General features: G+C 32.8%; 1 protein-coding gene and 1 long non-coding RNA gene across 3 annotated transcripts in view; one reads left to right on the top strand and one right to left on the bottom strand.

Moving 5' to 3' along the window:
• LOC148341474 (uncharacterized) overlaps window positions 1–9,294 on the top strand; it is a 50,583-nt gene extending 41,289 nt beyond the window's left edge. Inside the window, exon 4 of the long non-coding RNA XR_015842366.1 lies at window positions 9,102–9,294. This is a non-coding gene — a long non-coding RNA (uncharacterized LOC148341474). The remainder of the gene's footprint in view (window positions 1–9,101) is intronic.
• tbc1d22a (TBC1 domain family, member 22a) overlaps window positions 8,976–20,826 on the bottom strand; it is a 52,068-nt gene continuing 40,217 nt past the window's right edge. For both annotated transcript variants that reach the window (XM_088288994.1, XM_088288995.1), the window contains 4 exons: window positions 20,731–20,806; window positions 15,164–15,291; window positions 10,301–10,396; window positions 8,976–9,210 (listed from right to left, as the gene is read on the bottom strand). In XM_088288994.1, the coding sequence (XP_088145120.1) occupies window positions 9,082–9,210; window positions 10,301–10,396; window positions 15,164–15,291; window positions 20,731–20,806 (429 nt within the window). In that variant the 3' untranslated portion in view covers window positions 8,976–9,081. The remainder of the gene's footprint in view (window positions 9,211–10,300; window positions 10,397–15,163; window positions 15,292–20,730; window positions 20,807–20,826) is intronic.

Raw genomic sequence — 20,826 nt, 5'->3', positions numbered from 1 at the left:
GATTCTACAAACCCCCATAAAACAAAAAAACAAAATTCTTCAAAATTTCACTTTTATATAGAAAAAGTTAATTCTACAAAACCCCACAATATAAAACTTATAAAATAAAAAAATAAAATTCTTAAAAATTTCACTTTTATATAGAAAAAGTTAATTCTACAAATCCCCACAATATAAAACACTAAAAAAAATTCCTTATTTTGTCACTTTTATATAGAAAAAGTTAATTCTACAAACCCCCACAATATAAAACTTATAAAATAAATTCTTCATAATTTCACTTTTATATAGAAAAATTTAATTCTACAAATCCCCACAATATAAAACTCTTCAAAATTTCACTTTTATATAGAAAAAGTTAATTCTACCAATCCCCGCAATATAAAACTTATAAAATAAAAAAAACTCTTCGAAATTTCACTTTTATATAGAAAAGGTTAATTCTACAAATCCCCGCAATACAAAACTTATAAAACACTAAAAAAAAAAACTCTTCAAAATTTCACTTTTATATAGAAAAAGTTAATTCTACAAATCCCCACAATAAAAAAATAAAATTCTTAAAAATTTCACTTTTATATAGAAAAAGTTAATTCTACAAATCCCCACACTAAAAAAATTTCTTATTTTGTCACTTTTATATAGAAAAAGTTAATTCTACAAACCCCCACAATATAAAACTTATAAAACAAAAAAATAAAATTCTTCAAAATTTCACTTTTATATAGAAAAAGTTAATTCTACAAACCCCCATAAAATAAAACTTATAAAACAAAAAAATAAAATTCTTCAAAATTTCACTTTTATATAGAAAAAGTTAATTCTACAAACCCCCATAAAATAAAACTTATAAAATAAAAAAATTAAATTCTTCAAAATTTCACTTTTAAATAGAAAAAGTTAATTCTGCAAATCCCCACAATATAAAACTTATAAAATAAAAAAATAAAATTCTTCAAAATTTCACTTTTAAATAGAAAAAGTTAATTCTACAAATCCCCACAATATAAAACTTATAAAACACGAAAAAAAATTCCTTATTTTGTCACTTTTATATAGAAAAAGTTAATTCTACAAAACCCCACAATATAAAACTTATAAAATAAAAAATTAAATTCTTCATAATTTCACTTTTATATAGAAAAAGTTAATTCTACAAATCCCCACAATATAAAACTTATAAAACACTAAAAAAAATTCTTCAAAATTTCACTTTTATATAGAAAAAGTTAATTCTACAAAACCCCACAATATAAAACTTATAAAATAAAAAATTAAATTCTTCATAATTTCACTTTTATATAGAAAAAGTTAATTCTACAAATCCCCACAATATAAAACTTATAAAACACTAAAAAAAAAACTCTTCAAAATTTCACTTTTATAGAGAAAAAGTTAATTCTACAAACCCCCACAAAATAAAAAAACAAAATTCTTCAAAATTTCACTTTTATATAGAAAAAGTTAATTCTACAAATCCCCACAATATAAAACTTATAAAACACTAAAAAAAACTCTTCAAAATTTCACTTTTATATAGAAAAAGTTAATTCTACAAATCCCCACAATATAAAACTTAAAAAATAAAAAAATAAAATTCTTCAAAATTTCACTTTTATATAGAAAAAGTTAATTCTACAAATCCCCACAATATAAAACTTATAAAACACTAAAAAAAACTCTTCAAAATTTCACTTTTATACAGAAAAAGTTAATTCTACAAACTCCCATAAAATAAAATTCTTCAAAATTTCACTTTTAAATAGAAAAAGTTAATTCTGCAAATCCCCACAAAATAAAACTCTTCAAAATTTCACTTTTATATAGAAAAAGTTAATTCTACAAATCCCCACAATATAAAACTTATAAAACACGAAAAAAAAAACTCTTCAAAATTTCACTTTTATAGAGAAAAAGTTAATTCTACAAACCCCCACAAAATAAAAAAACAAAATTCTTCAAAATTTCACTTTTATATAGAAAAAGTTAATTCTACAAATCCCCACAATATAAAACTTATAAAACACTAAAAAAAACTCTTCAAAATTTCACTTTTATACAGAAAAAGTTAATTCTACAAATCCCCACAATACAAAACTTATAAAACACTAAAAAAAAATTCTTCAGAATTTAACTTTTATATAGAAAAAGTTAATTCTACAAACCCCCATAAAACAAAAAAACAAAATTCTTCAAAATTTCACTTTTATATAGAAAAAGTTAATTCTACAAATCCCCGCAATACAAAACTTATAAAACACTAAAAAAAAAAACTCTTCAAAATTTCACTTTTATATAGAAAAAGTTAATTCTACAAATCCCCACAATAAAAAAATAAAATTCTTAAAAATTTCACTTTTATATAGAAAAAGTTAATTCTACAAATCCCCACACTAAAAAAATTTCTTATTTTGTCACTTTTATATAGAAAAAGCTGATTCTACAAATCCCCACAATATAAAACTTATAAAACACGAAAAAAAATTCCTTATTTTGTCACTTTTATATAGAAAAAGTTAATTCTACAAATCCCCACAATATAAAACTTATAAAACACAAAAAAAAATTCCTTATTTTGTCACTTTTATATAGAAAAAGTTAATTCTACAAACCCCCACAATATAAAACTTATAAAACAAAAAAATAAAATTCTTCAAAATTTCACTTTTATATAGAAAAAGTTAATTCTACAAACCCCCATAAAATAAAACTTATAAAACAAAAAAATAAAATTCTTCAAAATTTCACTTTTATATAGAAAAAGTTAATTCTACAAACCCCCATAAAATAAAACTTATAAAATAAAAAAATTAAATTCTTCAAAATTTCACTTTTAAATAGAAAAAGTTAATTCTGCAAATCCCCACAATATAAAACATATAAAATAAAAAAATAAAATTCTTCAAAATTTCACTTTTAAATAGAAAAAGTTAATTCTACAAATCCCCACAATATAAAACTTATAAAACACGAAAAAAAATTCCTTATTTTGTCACTTTTATATAGAAAAAGTTAATTCTACAAAACCCCACAATATAAAACTTATAAAATAAAAAATTAAATTCTTCATAATTTCACTTTTATATAGAAAAAGTTAATTCTACAAATCCCCACAATATAAAACTTATAAAACACTAAAAAAAATTCTTCAAAATTTCACTTTTATATAGAAAAAGTTAATTCTACAAAACCCCACAATATAAAACTTATAAAATAAAAAATTAAATTCTTCATAATTTCACTTTTATATAGAAAAAGTTAATTCTACAAATCCCCACAATATAAAACTTATAAAACACTAAAAAAAAAACTCTTCAAAATTTCACTTTTATAGAGAAAAAGTTAATTCTACAAACCCCCACAAAATAAAAAAACAAAATTCTTCAAAATTTCACTTTTATATAGAAAAAGTTAATTCTACAAATCCCCACAATATAAAACTTATAAAACACTAAAAAAAACTCTTCAAAATTTCACTTTTATATAGAAAAAGTTAATTCTACAAATCCCCACAATATAAAACTTAAAAAATAAAAAAATAAAATTCTTCAAAATTTCACTTTTATATAGAAAAAGTTAATTCTACAAATCCCCACAATATAAAACTTATAAAACACTAAAAAAAACTCTTCAAAATTTCACTTTTATACAGAAAAAGTTAATTCTACAAACTCCCATAAAATAAAATTCTTCAAAATTTCACTTTTAAATAGAAAAAGTTAATTCTGCAAATCCCCACAAAATAAAACTCTTCAAAATTTCACTTTTATATAGAAAAAGTTAATTCTACAAATCCCCACAATATAAAACTTATAAAACACTAAAAAAAACTCTTCAAAATTTCACTTTTATACAGAAAAAGTTAATTCTACAAATCCCCACAATACAAAACTTATAAAACACTAAAAAAAAATTCTTCAGAATTTAACTTTTATATAGAAAAAGTTAATTCTACAAACCCCCATAAAACAAAAAAACAAAATTCTTCAAAATTTCACTTTTATATAGAAAAAGTTAATTCTACAAAACCCCACAATATAAAACTTATAAAATAAAAAAATAAAATTCTTAAAAATTTCACTTTTATATAGAAAAAGTTAATTCTACAAATCCCCACAATAAAATTCTTAAAAATTTCACTTTTATATAGAAAAAGTTAATTCTACAAATCCCCACAATATAAAACTTATAAAACACTAAAAAAATTTCTTATTTTGTCACTTTTATATAGAAAAAGTTAATTCTACAAATCCCCACAATATAAAACTTATAAAACACTAAAAAAAATTCCTTATTTTGTCACTTTTATATAGAAAAAGTTAATTCTACAAAACCCCACAATATAAAACTTATAAAATAAAAAATTAAATTCTTCATAATTTCACTTTTATATAGAAAAAGTTAATTCTACAAATCCCCACAATATAAAACTTATAAAACACTAAAAAAAAAACTCTTCAAAATTTCACTTTTATAGAGAAAAAGTTAATTCTACAAACCCCCACAAAATAAAAAAACAAAATTCTTCAAAATTTCACTTTTATATAGAAAAAGTTAATTCTACAAACCCCCGCAATATAAAACTTATAAAACACTAAAAAAAAATTCTTCAAAATTTCACTTTTATATAGAAAAAGTTAATTCTACAAATCCCCACAATATAAAACTTATAAAACACTAAAAAAAACTCTTCAAAATTTCACTTTTATACAGAAAAAGTTAATTCTACAAACTCCCATAAAATAAAATTCTTCAAAATTTCACTTTTAAATAGAAAAAGTTAATTCTGCAAATCCCCACAAAATAAAACTCTTCAAAATTTCACTTTTATATAGAAAAAGTTAATTCTACAAATCCCCACAATATAAAACTTATAAAACACAAAAAAAAAAACTCTTCAAAATTTCACTTTTATATAGAAAAAGTTAATTCTACAAACCCCCATAAAACAAAAAAACAAAATTCTTCAAAATTTCACTTTTATATAGAAAAAGTTAATTCTACAAATCCCCGCAATACAAAACTTATAAAACACTAAAAAAAAATACTCTTCAAAATTTCACTTTTATATAGAAAAAGTTAATTCTACAAATCCCCACAATAAAAAAATAAAATTCTTAAAAATTTCACTTTTATATAGAAAAAGTTAATTCTACAAATCCCCACACTAAAAAAATTTCTTATTTTGTCACTTTTATATAGAAAAAGCTGATTCTACAAATCCCCACAATATAAAACTTATAAAACACGAAAAAAAATTCCTTATTTTGTCACTTTTATATAGAAAAAGTTAATTCTACAAATCCCCACAATATAAAACTTATAAAACACAAAAAAAAATTCCTTATTTTGTCACTTTTAAATAGAAAAAGTTAATTCTGCAAATCCCCACAATATAAAACATATAAAATAAAAAAATAAAATTCTTCAAAATTTCACTTTTATATAGAAAAAGTTAATTCTACAAATCCCCACAATATAAAACTTATAAAACACTAAAAAAAACTCTTCAAAATTTCACTTTTATACAGAAAAAGTTAATTCTACAAACTCCCATAAAATAAAATTCTTCAAAATTTCACTTTTAAATAGAAAAAGTTAATTCTGCAAATCCCCACAAAATAAAATTCTTCAAAATTTCTCTTTTATATAGAAAAAGTTAATTCTACAAAACCCCACAATATAAAACTTATAAAATAAAAAAATAAAATTCTTAAAAATTTCACTTTTATAGAGAAAAAGTTAATTCTACAAATCCCCACAATATAAAACTTATAAAATAAAAAAATAAAATTCTTCAAAATTTCACTTTTAAATAGAAAAAGTTAATTCTACAAATCCCCACAATATAAAACTTATAAAACACGAAAAAAAATTCCTTATTTTGTCACTTTTATATAGAAAAAGTTAATTCTACAAAACCCCACAATATAAAACTTATAAAATAAAAAATTAAATTCTTCATAATTTCACTTTTATATAGAAAAAGTTAATTCTACAAATCCCCACAATATAAAACTTATAAAACACTAAAAAAAATTCTTCAAAATTTCACTTTTATATAGAAAAAGTTAATTCTACAAAACCCCACAATATAAAACTTATAAAATAAAAAATTAAATTCTTCATAATTTCACTTTTATATAGAAAAAGTTAATTCTACAAATCCCCACAATATAAAACTTATAAAACACTAAAAAAAAAACTCTTCAAAATTTCACTTTTATAGAGAAAAAGTTAATTCTACAAAACCCCACAAAATAAAAAAACAAAATTCTTCAAAATTTCACTTTTATATAGAAAAGGTTAATTCTACAAATCCCCGCAATATAAAACTTATAAAACACTAAAAAAAATTCCTTATTTTGTCACTTTTATATAGAAAAAGTTAATTCTACAAAACCCCACAATATAAAACTTATAAAACACTAAAAAAAATTCTTCAAAATTTCACTTTTATATAGAAAAAGTTAATTCTACAAAACCCCACAATATAAAACTTATAAAATAAAAAATTAAATTCTTCATAATTTCACTTTTATATAGAAAAAGTTGATTCTACAAATCCCCACAATATAAAACTCTTCAAAATTTCACTTTTACATAGAAAAAGTTAATTCTACAAAACCCCACAATATAAAACTTATAAAACACTAAAAAAAATTCCTTATTTTGTCACTTTTATATAGAAAAAGTTAATTCTACAAATCCCCACAATATAAAAAAATAAAATTCTTAAAAATTTCACTTTTATATAGAAAAAGTTAATTCTACAAATCCCCGCAATATAAAACTTATAAAACACTAAAAAAAATTCCTTATTTTGTCACTTTTATATAGAAAAAGTTAATTCTACAAAACCCCACAATATAAAACTTATAAAACACTAAAAAAAATTCTTCAAAATTTCACTTTTATATAGAAAAAGTTAATTCTACAAAACCCCACAATATAAAACTCTTCAAAATTTCACTTTTACATAGAAAAAGTTAATTCTACAAAACCCCACAATATAAAACTTATAAAATAAAAAATTAAATTCTTCACAATTTCACTTTTATATAGAAAAAGTTAATTCTACAAAACCCCACAATATAAAACTTATAAAATAAAAAATTAAATTCTTCATAATTTCACTTTTATATAGAAAAAGTTAATTCTACAAAACCCCACAATATAAAACTTATAAAATTCTTGAAAATTTCACTTTTATATAGAAAAAGTTAATTCTACAAATCACCACAACATAAAACTCATAAAACACGAAAAAAAATTCCTTATTTTGTCACTTTTATATAGAAAAAGTTAATTCTACAAAACCCCACAATATAAAACTTATAAAATAAAAAATTAAATTCTTCATAATTTCACTTTTATATAGAAAAAGTTAATTCTACAAAACCCCACAATATAAAACTTATAAAATTCTTGAAAATTTCACTTTTATATAGAAAAAGTTAATTCTACAAATCACCACAACATAAAACTCATAAAACACTAAAAAAAATTCCTTATTTTGTCACTTTTATATAGAAAAAGTTAATTCTACAAAACCCCACAATATAAAACTTATAAAATTCTTCAAAATTTCACTTTTATATAGAAAAAGTTAATTCTACAAAACCCCACAATATAAAACTTATAAAATAAAAAATTAAATTCTTCATAATTTCACTTTTATATAGAAAAAGTTAATTCTACAAATCCCCACAATATAAAACTTATAAAACACTAAAAAAAAAACTCTTCAAAATTTCACTTTTATAGAGAAAAAGTTAATTCTACAAACCCCCGCAATATAAAATTTATAAAACACTAAAAAAAAACTCTTAAAAATTTCACTTTTATATAGAAAAAGTTGATTCTACAAACCCCCACAAAACAAAAAAACAAAATTCTTCAAAATTTCACTTTTATATAGAAAAAGTTGATTCTACAAACCCCCATAAAACAAAAAAACAAAATTCTTCAAAATTTCACTTTTATATAGAAAAAGCTGATTCTACAAATCCCCACAATATAAAACTTATAAAACACAAAAAAAAATTCCTTATTTTGTCACTTTTATATAGAAAAAGTTAATTCTACAAACCCCCACAATATAAAACTTATAAAACAAAAAAATTAAATTCTTCAAAATTTCACTTTTATATAGAAAAAGTTGATTCTACAAACCCCCATAAAATAAAACTTATAAAACAAAAAAATAAAATTCTTCAAAATTTCACTTTTATATAGAAAAAGTTAATTCTACAAACCCCCATAAAACAAAACTTATAAAATAAAAAAATAAAATTCTTCAAAATTTCACTTTTAAATAGAAAAAGTTAATTCTACAAAACCCCACAATATAAGACTTATAAAACACGAAAAAAAATTCCTTATTTTGTCACTTTTATATAGAAAAAGTTAATTCTACAAAACCCCACAATATAAAACTTATAAAATAAAAAATTAAATTCTTCATAATTTCACTTTTATATAGAAAAAGTTAATTCTACAAATCCCCACAATATAAAACTTATAAAACACTAAAAAAAATTCTTCAAAATTTCACTTTTATATAGAAAAAGTTAATTCTACAAAACCCCACAATATAAAACTTATAAAACATTAAAAAAAATTCTTCATAATTTCACTTTTAAATAGAAAAAGTTAATTCTGCAAATCCCCACAATATAAAACTTAAAAAATAAAAAAATAAAATTCTTCAAAATTTCACTTTTATATAGAAAAAGTTGATTCTACAAATCCCCACGATATAAAACTTATAAAACACTAAAAAAAAAACTCTTCAAAATTTCACTTTTATATAGAAAAAGTTAATTCTACAAAACCCCACAATTTCACTTTTATGTACAAATAATTAATTCTACAAATCACCACAACATAAAACACTAAAAAACATTCTTCAAAATTTCAATTCTACGTAAGTTCGACAATAACCATTCTTCATCATAAAATAACACCACAGCCCTATTCTTAAAAAATTTTATTCCTCCCACTGCAAAAACAACCCAACAAATTCATCTTTTATTTATAAAATGTACACTTAATTACATTGCAATATTCTTGACTTTGTCATCTCTTGTAATGATTAGGAGCATCTGCAAAGGCAAACTTCAACCGATACGCCTCAGCTAAAAGGACACTAACTTCTTCGTTTCCCCAATGCATGGTTGGAAGATTCTGCAGAAGAATCATCAGCCCCTTTGAAACACACATCCAAAATATGTCATTGCTGAAATACAAATGCTTTTTCTTTGTTTCAACCAAATAAAACATCTGTACTTTTTTTACTGACTAAGGTGGGAAGCACATTATTTCTGCTCTATCAGAGGCTTGCATATAAATAAAAGCCCAACTGTATATATCAATCATCTACTTGTTTTGACATTAGGAAGCTGCTATGTCATTTTTTTCCCTACAACATGCAGGATTGCTCGAGGAACAACCACCTCTTGCTTTTCACATAGCGACTTAACCCGTCCAGATTACAGCTGGCAAATTATTTTCTTCCTGTTCCTTAATTAAGATCATTAAAGTAACTCAATCGCACTGATGCTCTTCATTGCAAATTTTGGCTACTACAAAAATAAATGCCAGGATTTTACAAATTTAGACCCTATATTATAATTTCAAGACTAAATTACTTATTTTTTTCCAATCTCTTACTTAAAATTCTTGTTTACTCGCCACTTTTAATAGTTTGAAACAATTACTTACTTCTAGGCGGAAAAGAGGGAACTTTTGGCCTCCCCCGCTGATATTAATCTGGGCTGAATTTTGTGAACAGATTGGACGACAGACGTTAAATGCTGATTTAAAATATTTTTTTTGGGGGGGAGGAGTCATGTGCACTCAGCCCTTCAACGAAACTTTTGGGATGTCGAATATTCTACGGCACATTTTTAACGACAATCTTCATTCGCAGCAGGTTACTTAAGGTTTGCTGGTCGACCACGCATCGAATTACTCACCATAAAATAAATCTCGCGCACATACTTGGAGTTTAATTGAAGAATAACAAACTAATACAGTCAGACGTAGATTTAAAAGGGCAAATACAGAAGAATGTCATGCACAGTTGACACGTTTAAGAGGAAAGAACTTACCTAGTCCTCATTGAAAATATGTTTTTGAAGAACAAATGATTCTGATTATTTTTTTACAACTACTGGATGGTGGTAGTGTCAAAACACAGACCGGCAAAGTTGCTGTCTGAACCTTCCAGTTAATGACCGTGAACAACTCAACAATTGCCGTATCCAGTCTATTGAGCTCTCTTTTGTTTTTTTACCTGAAAGTCTCGCTCCTCTAGAATCTCTTTCCTCCATCGCACCAGGAAGGCGGCGCATACGTACAGATGGAAATGTGAGAAACCCTCGGGTTCAGCCTAGAGGGAACAAGATGCAAGTAAATAACGACAGCGTTTCACCGCAAAGGCTTACTTGCATCTCAGATTTTTTTGGGTGTTACACACAACCATTAAGATAGCAAAAACACCCTGCCAGATTTCACAAATATGCAGAACCACCAAGCGACACTATTCCTCTTTTCTTTGCACGCCTTCTTATTTCAAACCCTCATTATGTTTGGCAGCCCACTTTTTTTTTATAAGCAGTAGGGAATTAGAGTAGCGGAGAGACAAAGGATGACATGTTCCTTGTTCTTATTCATTTTCCTCCGGAGCCCTATCACATGGAGGATAATTACTCGGCTCTTTGAATGCGAGTCACTTAGAAGCGGGTAGCCCCTTTAAGGACGGCTCCCAATATTCAAAGTGTAAATGGTGAAATGTGTTGAACTAATTCTGGCATGCTTTTCAAATTCAGGGAATAAAAGTGTGCCATCGCGCTCATGCATACGCCGGATGTTGGTAAAATAAAATGCGCGACCCAACTACACCGCTGTGTTGGTCTAACCAGGCCTCTCACAAGCAAATACAGATGAGTGACACATCGGCAGCCAAAAGATTTGTCTTTTTAATTTCCTTTTCTTCTCCTGAGTGCCAGTTTGGAGTTCATGGTTGAGGGCACTGGTAAGCTTCGACGGACTATAAAACTCTTATCTCGCTCCCTGCAAAATATCATAAAGCTTTGTAGTATGCACTTCCAAGTCTAATCCAAAACTGTCTTTTGAAACCCTAGAAAATATACCACTACCATATTTTGCTTCGGGAGCATGTATTGTATAATAACGAGTGGTATGGAATTTTAAGAAAATTAACCGGGCTTCATTCCAGCAACTCTTGCCAAAAGTATTTTGTCCAAAATACATGCAAAGGCAAAACATCAGGCCCGACCATCCCAACAGATTAATGTTGACAGTAATAAATGTTAGCCGCATTTGTATCATCCATCACTCTTTGTCTCGTTCCACATCAATTTCTCTCCCTGACACGCGAGCCCTCCCTACTGTCCTATCGCGCCGCCGCCTCTTCATTTCAATGACGTTCTCGCCATTATGAACTACGAAACAAACTTTGCCGTGCTAGTCAAGGTGACTCAGTTCAATCCTCGCGACGCGGCGGAGACCGGCCGATCAAAACGGCGAGGAAGAAATAAGGTGCGCGAGGTCATCTAAAAGGCATAGGGAGAATCTCGCAGGATTCGCAACATCTGGAAAAGCCAGCGGCAGGACACGGCGCTTCATTGATATTCCCGCAAAGTGACGTAAGATGATCAAGCGCTGATGCAAGAATTACACGGCAAGGACATCAAATGTCAAAGGCGCACGCTGGAGTAGCACTTTCTGCTGACGGGAATGTCATATCACAAAGGGATTTGAAAGAACACCTATTTTAACTTGAAAATGATCACGCAGGGTAAACACTAAAGGCTTGCTTCGGTGCATTTCGAGTATTTAAAGCACTTTGGTCCGATGGTAAGGACGAACAATTGAAAATAACGAGTTAAGCCGATGCTATTTGAAGGATGAAAAAATAAGTGGGGGGGAAAGAATTCATGTTATTTTTCGACCAGGTAAAACTTCATCGCAACTTATTATTTGCTTCCATATTTCATAAAGTCATCGATGAGCACCAACTTTGAGACATAGCACCTCTCCTGTTTTTAGAGAACGCAAGCACAGCCACCTTAAAAAGGAACAAGTAACTTTGTAATCTATAAGCACGCAGTAGTTATTTTCAAGCTTTTATTGACATTTGCATCGGGGGTTATCTTTAAAATCTCACTTAGATTAATTGAAATGTGAACATTTTCTAACAATACTAAATATCACAATAAATTTAAATGTGCTCTTTCTGAAGTTGTAGGCCGTGACTCATCCAAATAACTGAAGCTGTATTTAAATGGCAAAATCAATAAAAACTCATATTCAAAGTCATCGCAGGCACGGACAGAAGCATGATTCAGCGGCTCAAAAGTGTCACCCAGTATCTCTTTAACAGCCATGCTAATGCTGCCACACTGTGTTACTTGCTAATTTCATGCTCTACGCAACAGGGATAATTTGGTCCCTGCCTGACCGCCCGCTGGGGAGGAAAAGCGAATGTGTTTTTTTTTTTTTTTTTTATTCCTACATAATTTCTGTGCTTGCTTTTAATGTCGCCATCCCTTCTCTGAGCTGGATCAATAGTGACAAACGCACGGCAAAAAAAAAGGGGGGTAAATAATAAATTATCATTTGCAAAACCAGAGCCAGCCAAAAAAAAAAAAAGCAAGATGCTATACACTGGTGGGTCGAAACAAAGAAGCGAGCATGAGAGACGTTGAGAGATAAAGCAAAAGGTTGGCTTGTGTTGGAGCGAGCTAGTTGAACAGATGGTCACGCCGCGGAAAGAAGACCACAGCGGAGGCATTACAACACTCAGGTTAAAGCCTCCCTCGGAACGTGCGCAGACGCTCAGAGGCAAAGGGCAAGAGCTTGCTATTTATCAGGGGCATTTGGAGCGACCCAAAAAACATGTTTGGGTCCAACAGCCTCGCTTTGCATTTTGCTCAGCCTTGCATATAACGACATAAACGCTGAAAAGAGTGTAAAGTTCGATTAAAGTTAGCTGAACTAACATTCTTGTGGCTTGCCGTAAAAAGAGTCACGGTCGTTCAACAGGCGCGAGCAGATTTTTTTTTAGGTTAGCACTGGCGCTAATGCTAACGTTCGGTTATAATTAGCACGCGCTAACATGGTCAGATATGCAAGTAACGGCAGAAGTGGGCCTCCGAAATAACACCGCCATTTAGGACACGACGGCGGGAGAAATAATATACAGAAAGACACTTACATACAACTTGGTGAGCTAACTTCTCTTGAAAGGGCCGTCGTGGAAATGGCTTCGCAAGTGTATCGGCAATTAACTCCCCTCCTTCGGCCATCGAGGTGGAAAAGCGCGAGACGACCACGCCACCTACGACTTCCGGGTGAGCTGCTTGCGTATAGCACCGCCCCCTCACGAGCGAGTATCCAATCACAAGACGCGTTCATCACCTTCAACGCAAGGCCAGCGAGAGGCTTTCCGGTCATTAAATCGTGATCTGATTGGCTATAGCACCTGTAAAAGCGTACTTCACGCACGTAGGGGCTTAAAGATGATTCATTTCCTCGACTACGCCATCACGTGGACATAAAAACGTATAACATGCTCGGTGCATGCAACAAAATGGTGGCGTGTAAATCATGATCTAAATACTACATTTTTGTATAACGGTAATTTTTATCACTTTTGTTAAGAAACGAACAAGCCACATTCCCACCCAGCATTTTTGGTTTTGATCACACTGTTATATTTAAGTTGATTTAAAAGTTTCACACATTTTTGGGATACATTTATTATTCAAACTTCCCCCAAAACTGATTGGTCTTAATCGCAATTTGTTTACTTTTTTTGCCTCTTTGATTTTCTTTTTTTATTGTTAACTATTCCGCACGGACGGAGCTATGAGTAGAAGAGACAAGAGCGGTTTACGAGCTGCTGTCGTGCTTAAAGTTTCATGAGTGGAAATGGCCTAATTCCCCAACTGGAGGAGGACCGCAGGTGACAGAGCCTGCCAAAAAACAGGTGTACTGTGTGCGCTTGTGCATTGTAGCTACGTGTGCGACGGGGCTCCCATCCAAACAGCATTGTACAATCAAATATTTAGAGGCTGCCTTACAAGTACAACGTGTAGCTGGGCGACTCACTCAACCGTCATATCATGTATTTTAAAACTTTTTTTTTCTTTTTCTTTCTTTCTCACAATACAGCGATAGGTCCCCTCCTCTAGTCTTTAAGTGCTTCCCAACAGTCCGCAATTACCGTACTGAACACGGCTCCTCTTTCAAGTTGATTATACTGGTCACTCACCGGTGAGATATGATGGAAAATAACCGCTTGTTTCTAAGGTAACCATACAGTCATGCGCAAGCGATCCATTAGCCGCATGACCTTGATCACGGAGGTTTCTTTCTAGACAAGCTTCGGAATACTCGATGAAACGTTAAGGTAATTTCATGATGGAAATAATCAAGGTCTGCCCATGTCATTGACTGACTTACTGTCAAGGCAACGCCAAATATTTTATTTGTCGTTAAATTAATGGTGTTGTGAACCACACACAAATACTCACATAATAATTCTAATAAAAATGACCAAGTATTAATTCCGTCCAGGATTTCTAGAAATATATTGCAGACCACCACGATGCAAATAAAAGTTCAGTGCCACTACATTAACGAGAATACACATTTTTGTCAACAATTATCGCTTTTCCCGCCCCCACTCCTTATTGGCTCTAATTCAACAAATAAGTCCCGGTCACGTGAAAGCGCGTAAAATAAAATTGAATCGAACTGCAATTTCTCTCCGGGTCTCATCAAATGTGGCATTTGCACTCCCCACCTCTGCGGTGACCGCAACTTCCGCTGCAAATTTTCAGCAGAGCTCAAAGCGCTCGGCACACAAGAAGCGGACGATGAATCAACAACAAACATTAGGCGTAATTGCCGGTGCTAAAAGGGGGGTTAACCACCGTGCTAAATTGTTGGCGCTGCCATTACATAAATAAATTATCTTAAAAAAATAAAAAAACAGTTTAAATGTGAAAAGGGCAGTGCCACAAACATAGTCGAGGTATATTGGGAACATGATTAAGAGCTTGCTCTCTGTCAACAGAGTTCCGTCATTGCAGGAAGTTAATTAACATTCAGTGTACGCGCGATTTACCTGGTAGGTGTCCCACAGTCGAATCGTGCACCGTAGTGGCAGCTCCCGCATCAAAAGGTTGTTCATCCAGCGAAAGGCAAACTGCAAGTATTCCACCTCGTAATGATGCATGTGATGATGCACCGACTCTGCAAGACCAAGAAAGGACAAGACCTTGTTTAAAAGCGCTCACATTGTTTCTGGGGAGACATTTTGTTTTCGAGGCCCATCATTGGCGACAAACGGAACTAACATGTCAATGGCTAAATATTTCGCAATGTTCCCATTAAACAGTCCAAAAAAATATAAGGTGTTTCTTTCACGTTCAAGAAAATGTAAAAGAGGCTCCAGGTTACAGAACTTAAGGGTACCACTTCCAGTAAAAACAAGTAAAATATCTCCTGCAGAAAATAAATCAAGTGCTAAGCATTGTGTTATTTTACCTTTTTTTCTCAAAACAAAGAGCTGTCCGGGTAAACAAAACGGAAGACTTATTTTTTTAAGTAAAACAGGTCAACATGTTCAGTAAACCAACGATAAAATGGTTGTCCTCATGAAAAACTAATTGAAACTAAGGTTTAACATCACCTTTTCTTTTATTTTTTTTTTTTAATTCTCTTAATGTGAAAAATTAGTTTGTGAATGAGTCATTGGGATTTGTTTGATTATTTCACACACCTGGTCTTTGTGTTTTGCTTAAAATAATGTTTGTGCAACTGCCCTATGACTGAATTTTTTTTTATATTTCCTCAAAATCCATGATACTTTCAGTGAACATTCATTTACACGCCGCTGGGCTGTAAACGAAAATGTAAAAATGTTTTATACTGCACTCGAAGTTCGAAGTTTTTGCGTGCTCACCTCGGAGGTCAGCGGATAACTTTGCGCAAAAGAGCGGTGCCTTGCTTCGTTGAGCACAGGTTTTAAAGCAGCTGAAGCCAGAACGAACTTAAATTTCTCTGTCCGTTCATTTTTAAAGCAGCACGCATCGACCGAGCAAACTTTTGAGCAAGCCACGCTTTCAGGAGCACTCTCTTCCTGTCTGCTGCGCGATTGGCCGAAGATCGGCCGACCGTGGATTTGATTGGCTCAAATCAGTGACGCGTTTACCGTAATAACTGGAATAACAGCGACCACTTTTGAAAACGCGCCCTGAAAAAAAATCTGTTCGTGTACATTTATCATACATTTGTCATGGGAACGGTCCGAACCATTTGGTGGTGGCGTTCTACGGCCTCCAAAGCAAAATTTTTAACATGTACACGACTTTGGCCTCACCACCTAAAAAGCAAACCGCTGAGTTTGTAAATCCTTCCCTTCATTGGAACCTAATCGTCACCTTTAATCATCTGTACATCTTGACATTATTGACCAGAGTGTGGATTTATGTGAAGGGAAATAAACGCTTAGTGGCCGCAATGACCCCACTTCCAACGGACACCACAGGTGTCATTAAAAAAAACAAAAAGTACCACAAACGCACACATAACAGGCGGGCCCGAGGGCAAAAAGCAGCTTTGTGTTCTTGCTGACTCGGCGCCGCCTGTCTCACGGTGACCAATTGTGCTGCACTGTCTGATGCTATGATGAAGGGTCACGAATATTACACTATTTATTGTAAGAAAACTTTGGACTCACACCGGAACGATGTAACGTGTCAGTTTTTTTATTGCATGCTAGTTAGGTTACTTTGGTTAGGTTTCAAGTACTTGCCGCCGTTTCAATTATTTGAACATTTTTATTATATGTGACAGGGGCCGTTTATAGTTGGCAAAAGTGCCCAAAAATATTCAACTCGTTCACAGGCTCGCTGGGCTAGCATTCATGGAATTGCACAGCAAAAACGTACAAAGGCATTTTTTTTCACTCCATCAAGTATTCCTCTACGACCGGCGAATAGATGACATTGACACTTGTTTCTTTTCCGTGTTGCTGATAAAAGTCGCTTTATGTGACAAAAGATTATCAACATTGCTCTTTATGCAGCGGCAAACCGGTGACGCTCAAACCTCCCGCCCAAACACGCGCGCGCATGCGCACACGCATGTGCCTCGTAATAGAGCAGTAATTACAGAGCTGCTGTTGTGAGAAAAGGCAGTTAGGGAGGAACTACGGCATCAAGCGCACACAGCAACGCATTCAATCCAATTTGAAGCATTATAGAACAAACATTTTTACGCATTTTAACAACAAACAGCAATTATGTGAATGACACGGGTCACGTAAGCAGGTTGCAGAAACTCTCGCTACCGCCGCTGCGCTCGTCACCGTTTGGTTTTTATGACGACCCGCTGCTGCGAGAGCGCACAACATGGCCGCCCCATTAACGACGAACGGTGCCACACAGACGGGAGCGGCTTTTTGGGACAAAGTTAAATGGCGCTAATGAACTGGCTCGGTCGAGTTTTAGCGACTTGAGCAAACGCGAGGAGGAAGTGCAGGTAGTTAGATTGTCGTTTGTCACCAGGAATTATCACAGCGGCTAAAATTAGCTCACGCGCGCGCACGCACACACTAAAACGTGTGGCTTTTTAACACTGGGCTGCGGTCCAGCTGGCACGGCGCTCGGCTGGTAACTGCGGGCCGAGCAAGGTGGAGGATGACATCGCTCATGGACGCTGATTGACTGATGAGTCTTGTCTTCTTTCCTACCGCGGGGCTCGAGTCGAGGACGGAGCCCGCGCCGCCGGCTCGTGGCTGGCGAGGCGCGGGCAAACACGGGACGGTCAGAGGTCGTACAGTGACGAGTGAGAATTTCCCGCCATTGTGCTGACGAGGACGTTCGGGCTTGACTCTCCTTGGTGCACGTCATCGTCGCAACTACAACGCTCCTTCCTTCCTTTCATCTGACCTTTATTTGCTTCCTTCTTTTTTTTCCACTGACTTCTATTTTATCTTGGTTTCTACGCAGTGCCGATGACGGGAATTGTCTTCATCTGAGTTTTTTTTTTGGGTCTTTAAATGGGAATGGGCGGGGAAGAGTATTTGATCATTAAACTGGAAAAGTAAAAAAGAAAAAAACAAATTCTATTGGCAGCTCTTTTGGAACAATCAATGTTTCTCCTCATGAACATGGCGGATTGAAAGGGAAAAGACGACCGGCATTATTTCAATTTAAAAGTAGAAGCACTGACGTAATTGAAATATATATTTGTGCACACATGATGCACGCGCACACGACTAAATAGTACTACGACCACTACTAAATAACCTGAAATAAATTGTCAAGGTTGCCAAATGTAAAATTTTTACAATGGTGATTATTTTTAAATAAAAAGCACATTTTAATTTTTGGCATTTTATAGAAGCAAAAGACTTAAGTAAAATAAAATACATCTCTCTCGAGTATTATCATTTATTTGGTAGTTTCCGTGTTTATCGTCATAAAACAATATTCCGTGAGCCTTGAAAGATCAGCCGGAATGATAAAAATTAGCTGACAGTCAACAGATTATTTTTTTATATTTTTTTTTTTTAATCACTGGCATTGAAAGACGAATTAAATTAATGGAAGCAGTTATCGTGGCGAGGAACAAAATAACACCATAATGATGTTATTTCTGCCTTAGCGCAATTCAAATGGATTTTTGGCGTCTATGGCCGTCAATTCCATTGAACGATTTAAATATCCGTGGACCGCAAAACCAAAGTGGCTGACCACAGAGGGACTGCAGGAGCTGGTTGCGAGTCTTTGCACTTTTAAAAGTGAACACAGTCAACTTTTAACATGGCAACGCTATGCTGACTAATGCGCATCGACTTGAAGCGGTATAGATCTTTCGCCGCTGCTCTTTTACCTTCCATAATAGTACGGCATCGCAACTCGCAGCCATTTAACACAATGCAGACGCACACAGCACACGCTGTCAGCGTGTCTGGCATTTGCATAACTAAATTCACCTTTGGGCAATTTGCATGTTAATGAACTCGTGCTAATGCACTTGCTCGCGACAAATACACAGACGGAAGATAAGGGAGAGATAAAGAGATCAGAGAGGCATTTTTACGCATGCCGGCAAAGTGGCTTGTCTTTGGAGGAGGTAGGGTGCCTTGTGGTGGCGTCGAACAAGGCAAACGGGAGTTTGCGCGAGTCGTTACAAGTGGAATAATTATGAGGGGCGGAATGTGAACTAAAAAAAAAACCCAATCCAGTCGTTTTTAATCAAGAGCAATCAACGCGAGCAAATAAACAGTCCTCCTGCTGAAACAAAACAAAATGTGTGCTCTATATGCTGACGGAATTAACGAGGTTTGTTTTTATTTTTGTTTTTTTTTATGTCTGCGCAAGAACGGCGCTAAACTGTCATTCTTTTAAAAGCCAATGATGCCTCCTGTGGTTTCAACAACAACGTTAATCCCCATTTAATCTGTAAAAGTGACAAATTGTTTGTACTTTATTTATTTTTTTTAATAAGGTCTTTAACTGCATGCACGTACAGGATGGCGGGCCTTTCATTTGCATTTTGGTTTCATTACAGTTATTAAAACAGAGGGAGGGAGGAGTGACAAAGAAATCTGCAATATGTTGCCCTTGCTGACCATTAATTCAGTTTAACGTCTGTTGCCTCCTTAATAAGGCTGAAGCATTTGGAAAAATAATTACATTTCTATTTTTTTTTTTCAAGGTTACCAGTAAATCACATTCTAGTACAGTACTTTTTGATTGGCGGGGCACAATGGGTTCGGAAATTTGACAGAGGGGCCGGACCAAGGGCAGATGGATGGAGTGTTTTGGTCACCTCACCTCATCGGAAGAAAAAAAATACATTTAATTTGAAATGAGAGTGAACAAAAGCATAACAACAATTTTTATGTCTTGAAAAACAACAGTATTTAAAAAAAAAAACATTAACAAGGTTTATTCATTTTATTTTATCAAATTAAGCGGGCCGGATTAAATCGTTTAACTGGCCGCATGTGGCCCCCGGGCCGTATTTTGCACACCCAACCCAATCTCCAAGGTCGACATTACAGTCCGGTAGGATTGACAGTCGCGGTGTCACAACCCACACTTTTATCCGATAGGTGCCGCTAAATCAATTTGGAAACGATGACAAGCCACTGAGCCGCCCCAAAAAAAGCAAGACGCCCCGTCGACAGCGAAGCGAAAAGTGATCGTGTAACAGGAGATCAAGGCTATCAGTGATCTCATTAGGAGTGGTAAAGTCAAAGCAGCGAGGTAGAAAATGTCCGCGCCCCGGCTGTGATGACAGGGCACTTACGGGCCTTCCATGCCGAGTCACATTTTTCAAGGCTTTTGCTGAAGCTTCCAAGTGTGGCAAGGACATTGTTCTGATTTTCTCTTCATTTCTTTTTAAACCCACATTCACGGTCCACGTGCAAACAATTTGTTTTCATTAACACCGCTGCACACAAACACACTTGCATCGCAAAATCATGACCTGGACACACACACACACACGCGGGCACGCGCACACGCACTTGGGAGTGCCGAGGAGATTATCCAAAGGCACACTCCAATGAGACCTACTTGACGAACGCGTTTTTCGACAGCATAAAGGGTCCTTAGCTCTGTGATTAAGGACATCTAAAGCAGAGTAGTGCGATACTAGAAGTAAGAGACTAACCGTCAATCCGGCTGACCAGCTCCTCCAAGGCCTTGACTTTCCTCTGGATGCCCGGCTGAGCGAACGTGTAGTTGTCCTGGGAACAAAGAGCCGAGG

This window comes from Idiotropiscis lumnitzeri, chromosome 2 (genome assembly GCF_059441095.1).
Source record: "Idiotropiscis lumnitzeri isolate Australia: NSW breed Sydney's pygmy pipehorse chromosome 2, RoL_Ilum_1.0, whole genome shotgun sequence".
Classification (NCBI taxonomy): Eukaryota; Metazoa; Chordata; class Actinopteri; order Syngnathiformes; family Syngnathidae; genus Idiotropiscis; species Idiotropiscis lumnitzeri.
Note: the sequence above shows the minus strand (reverse complement) of the source record. Positions and strands in the feature narration are given on the sequence as shown.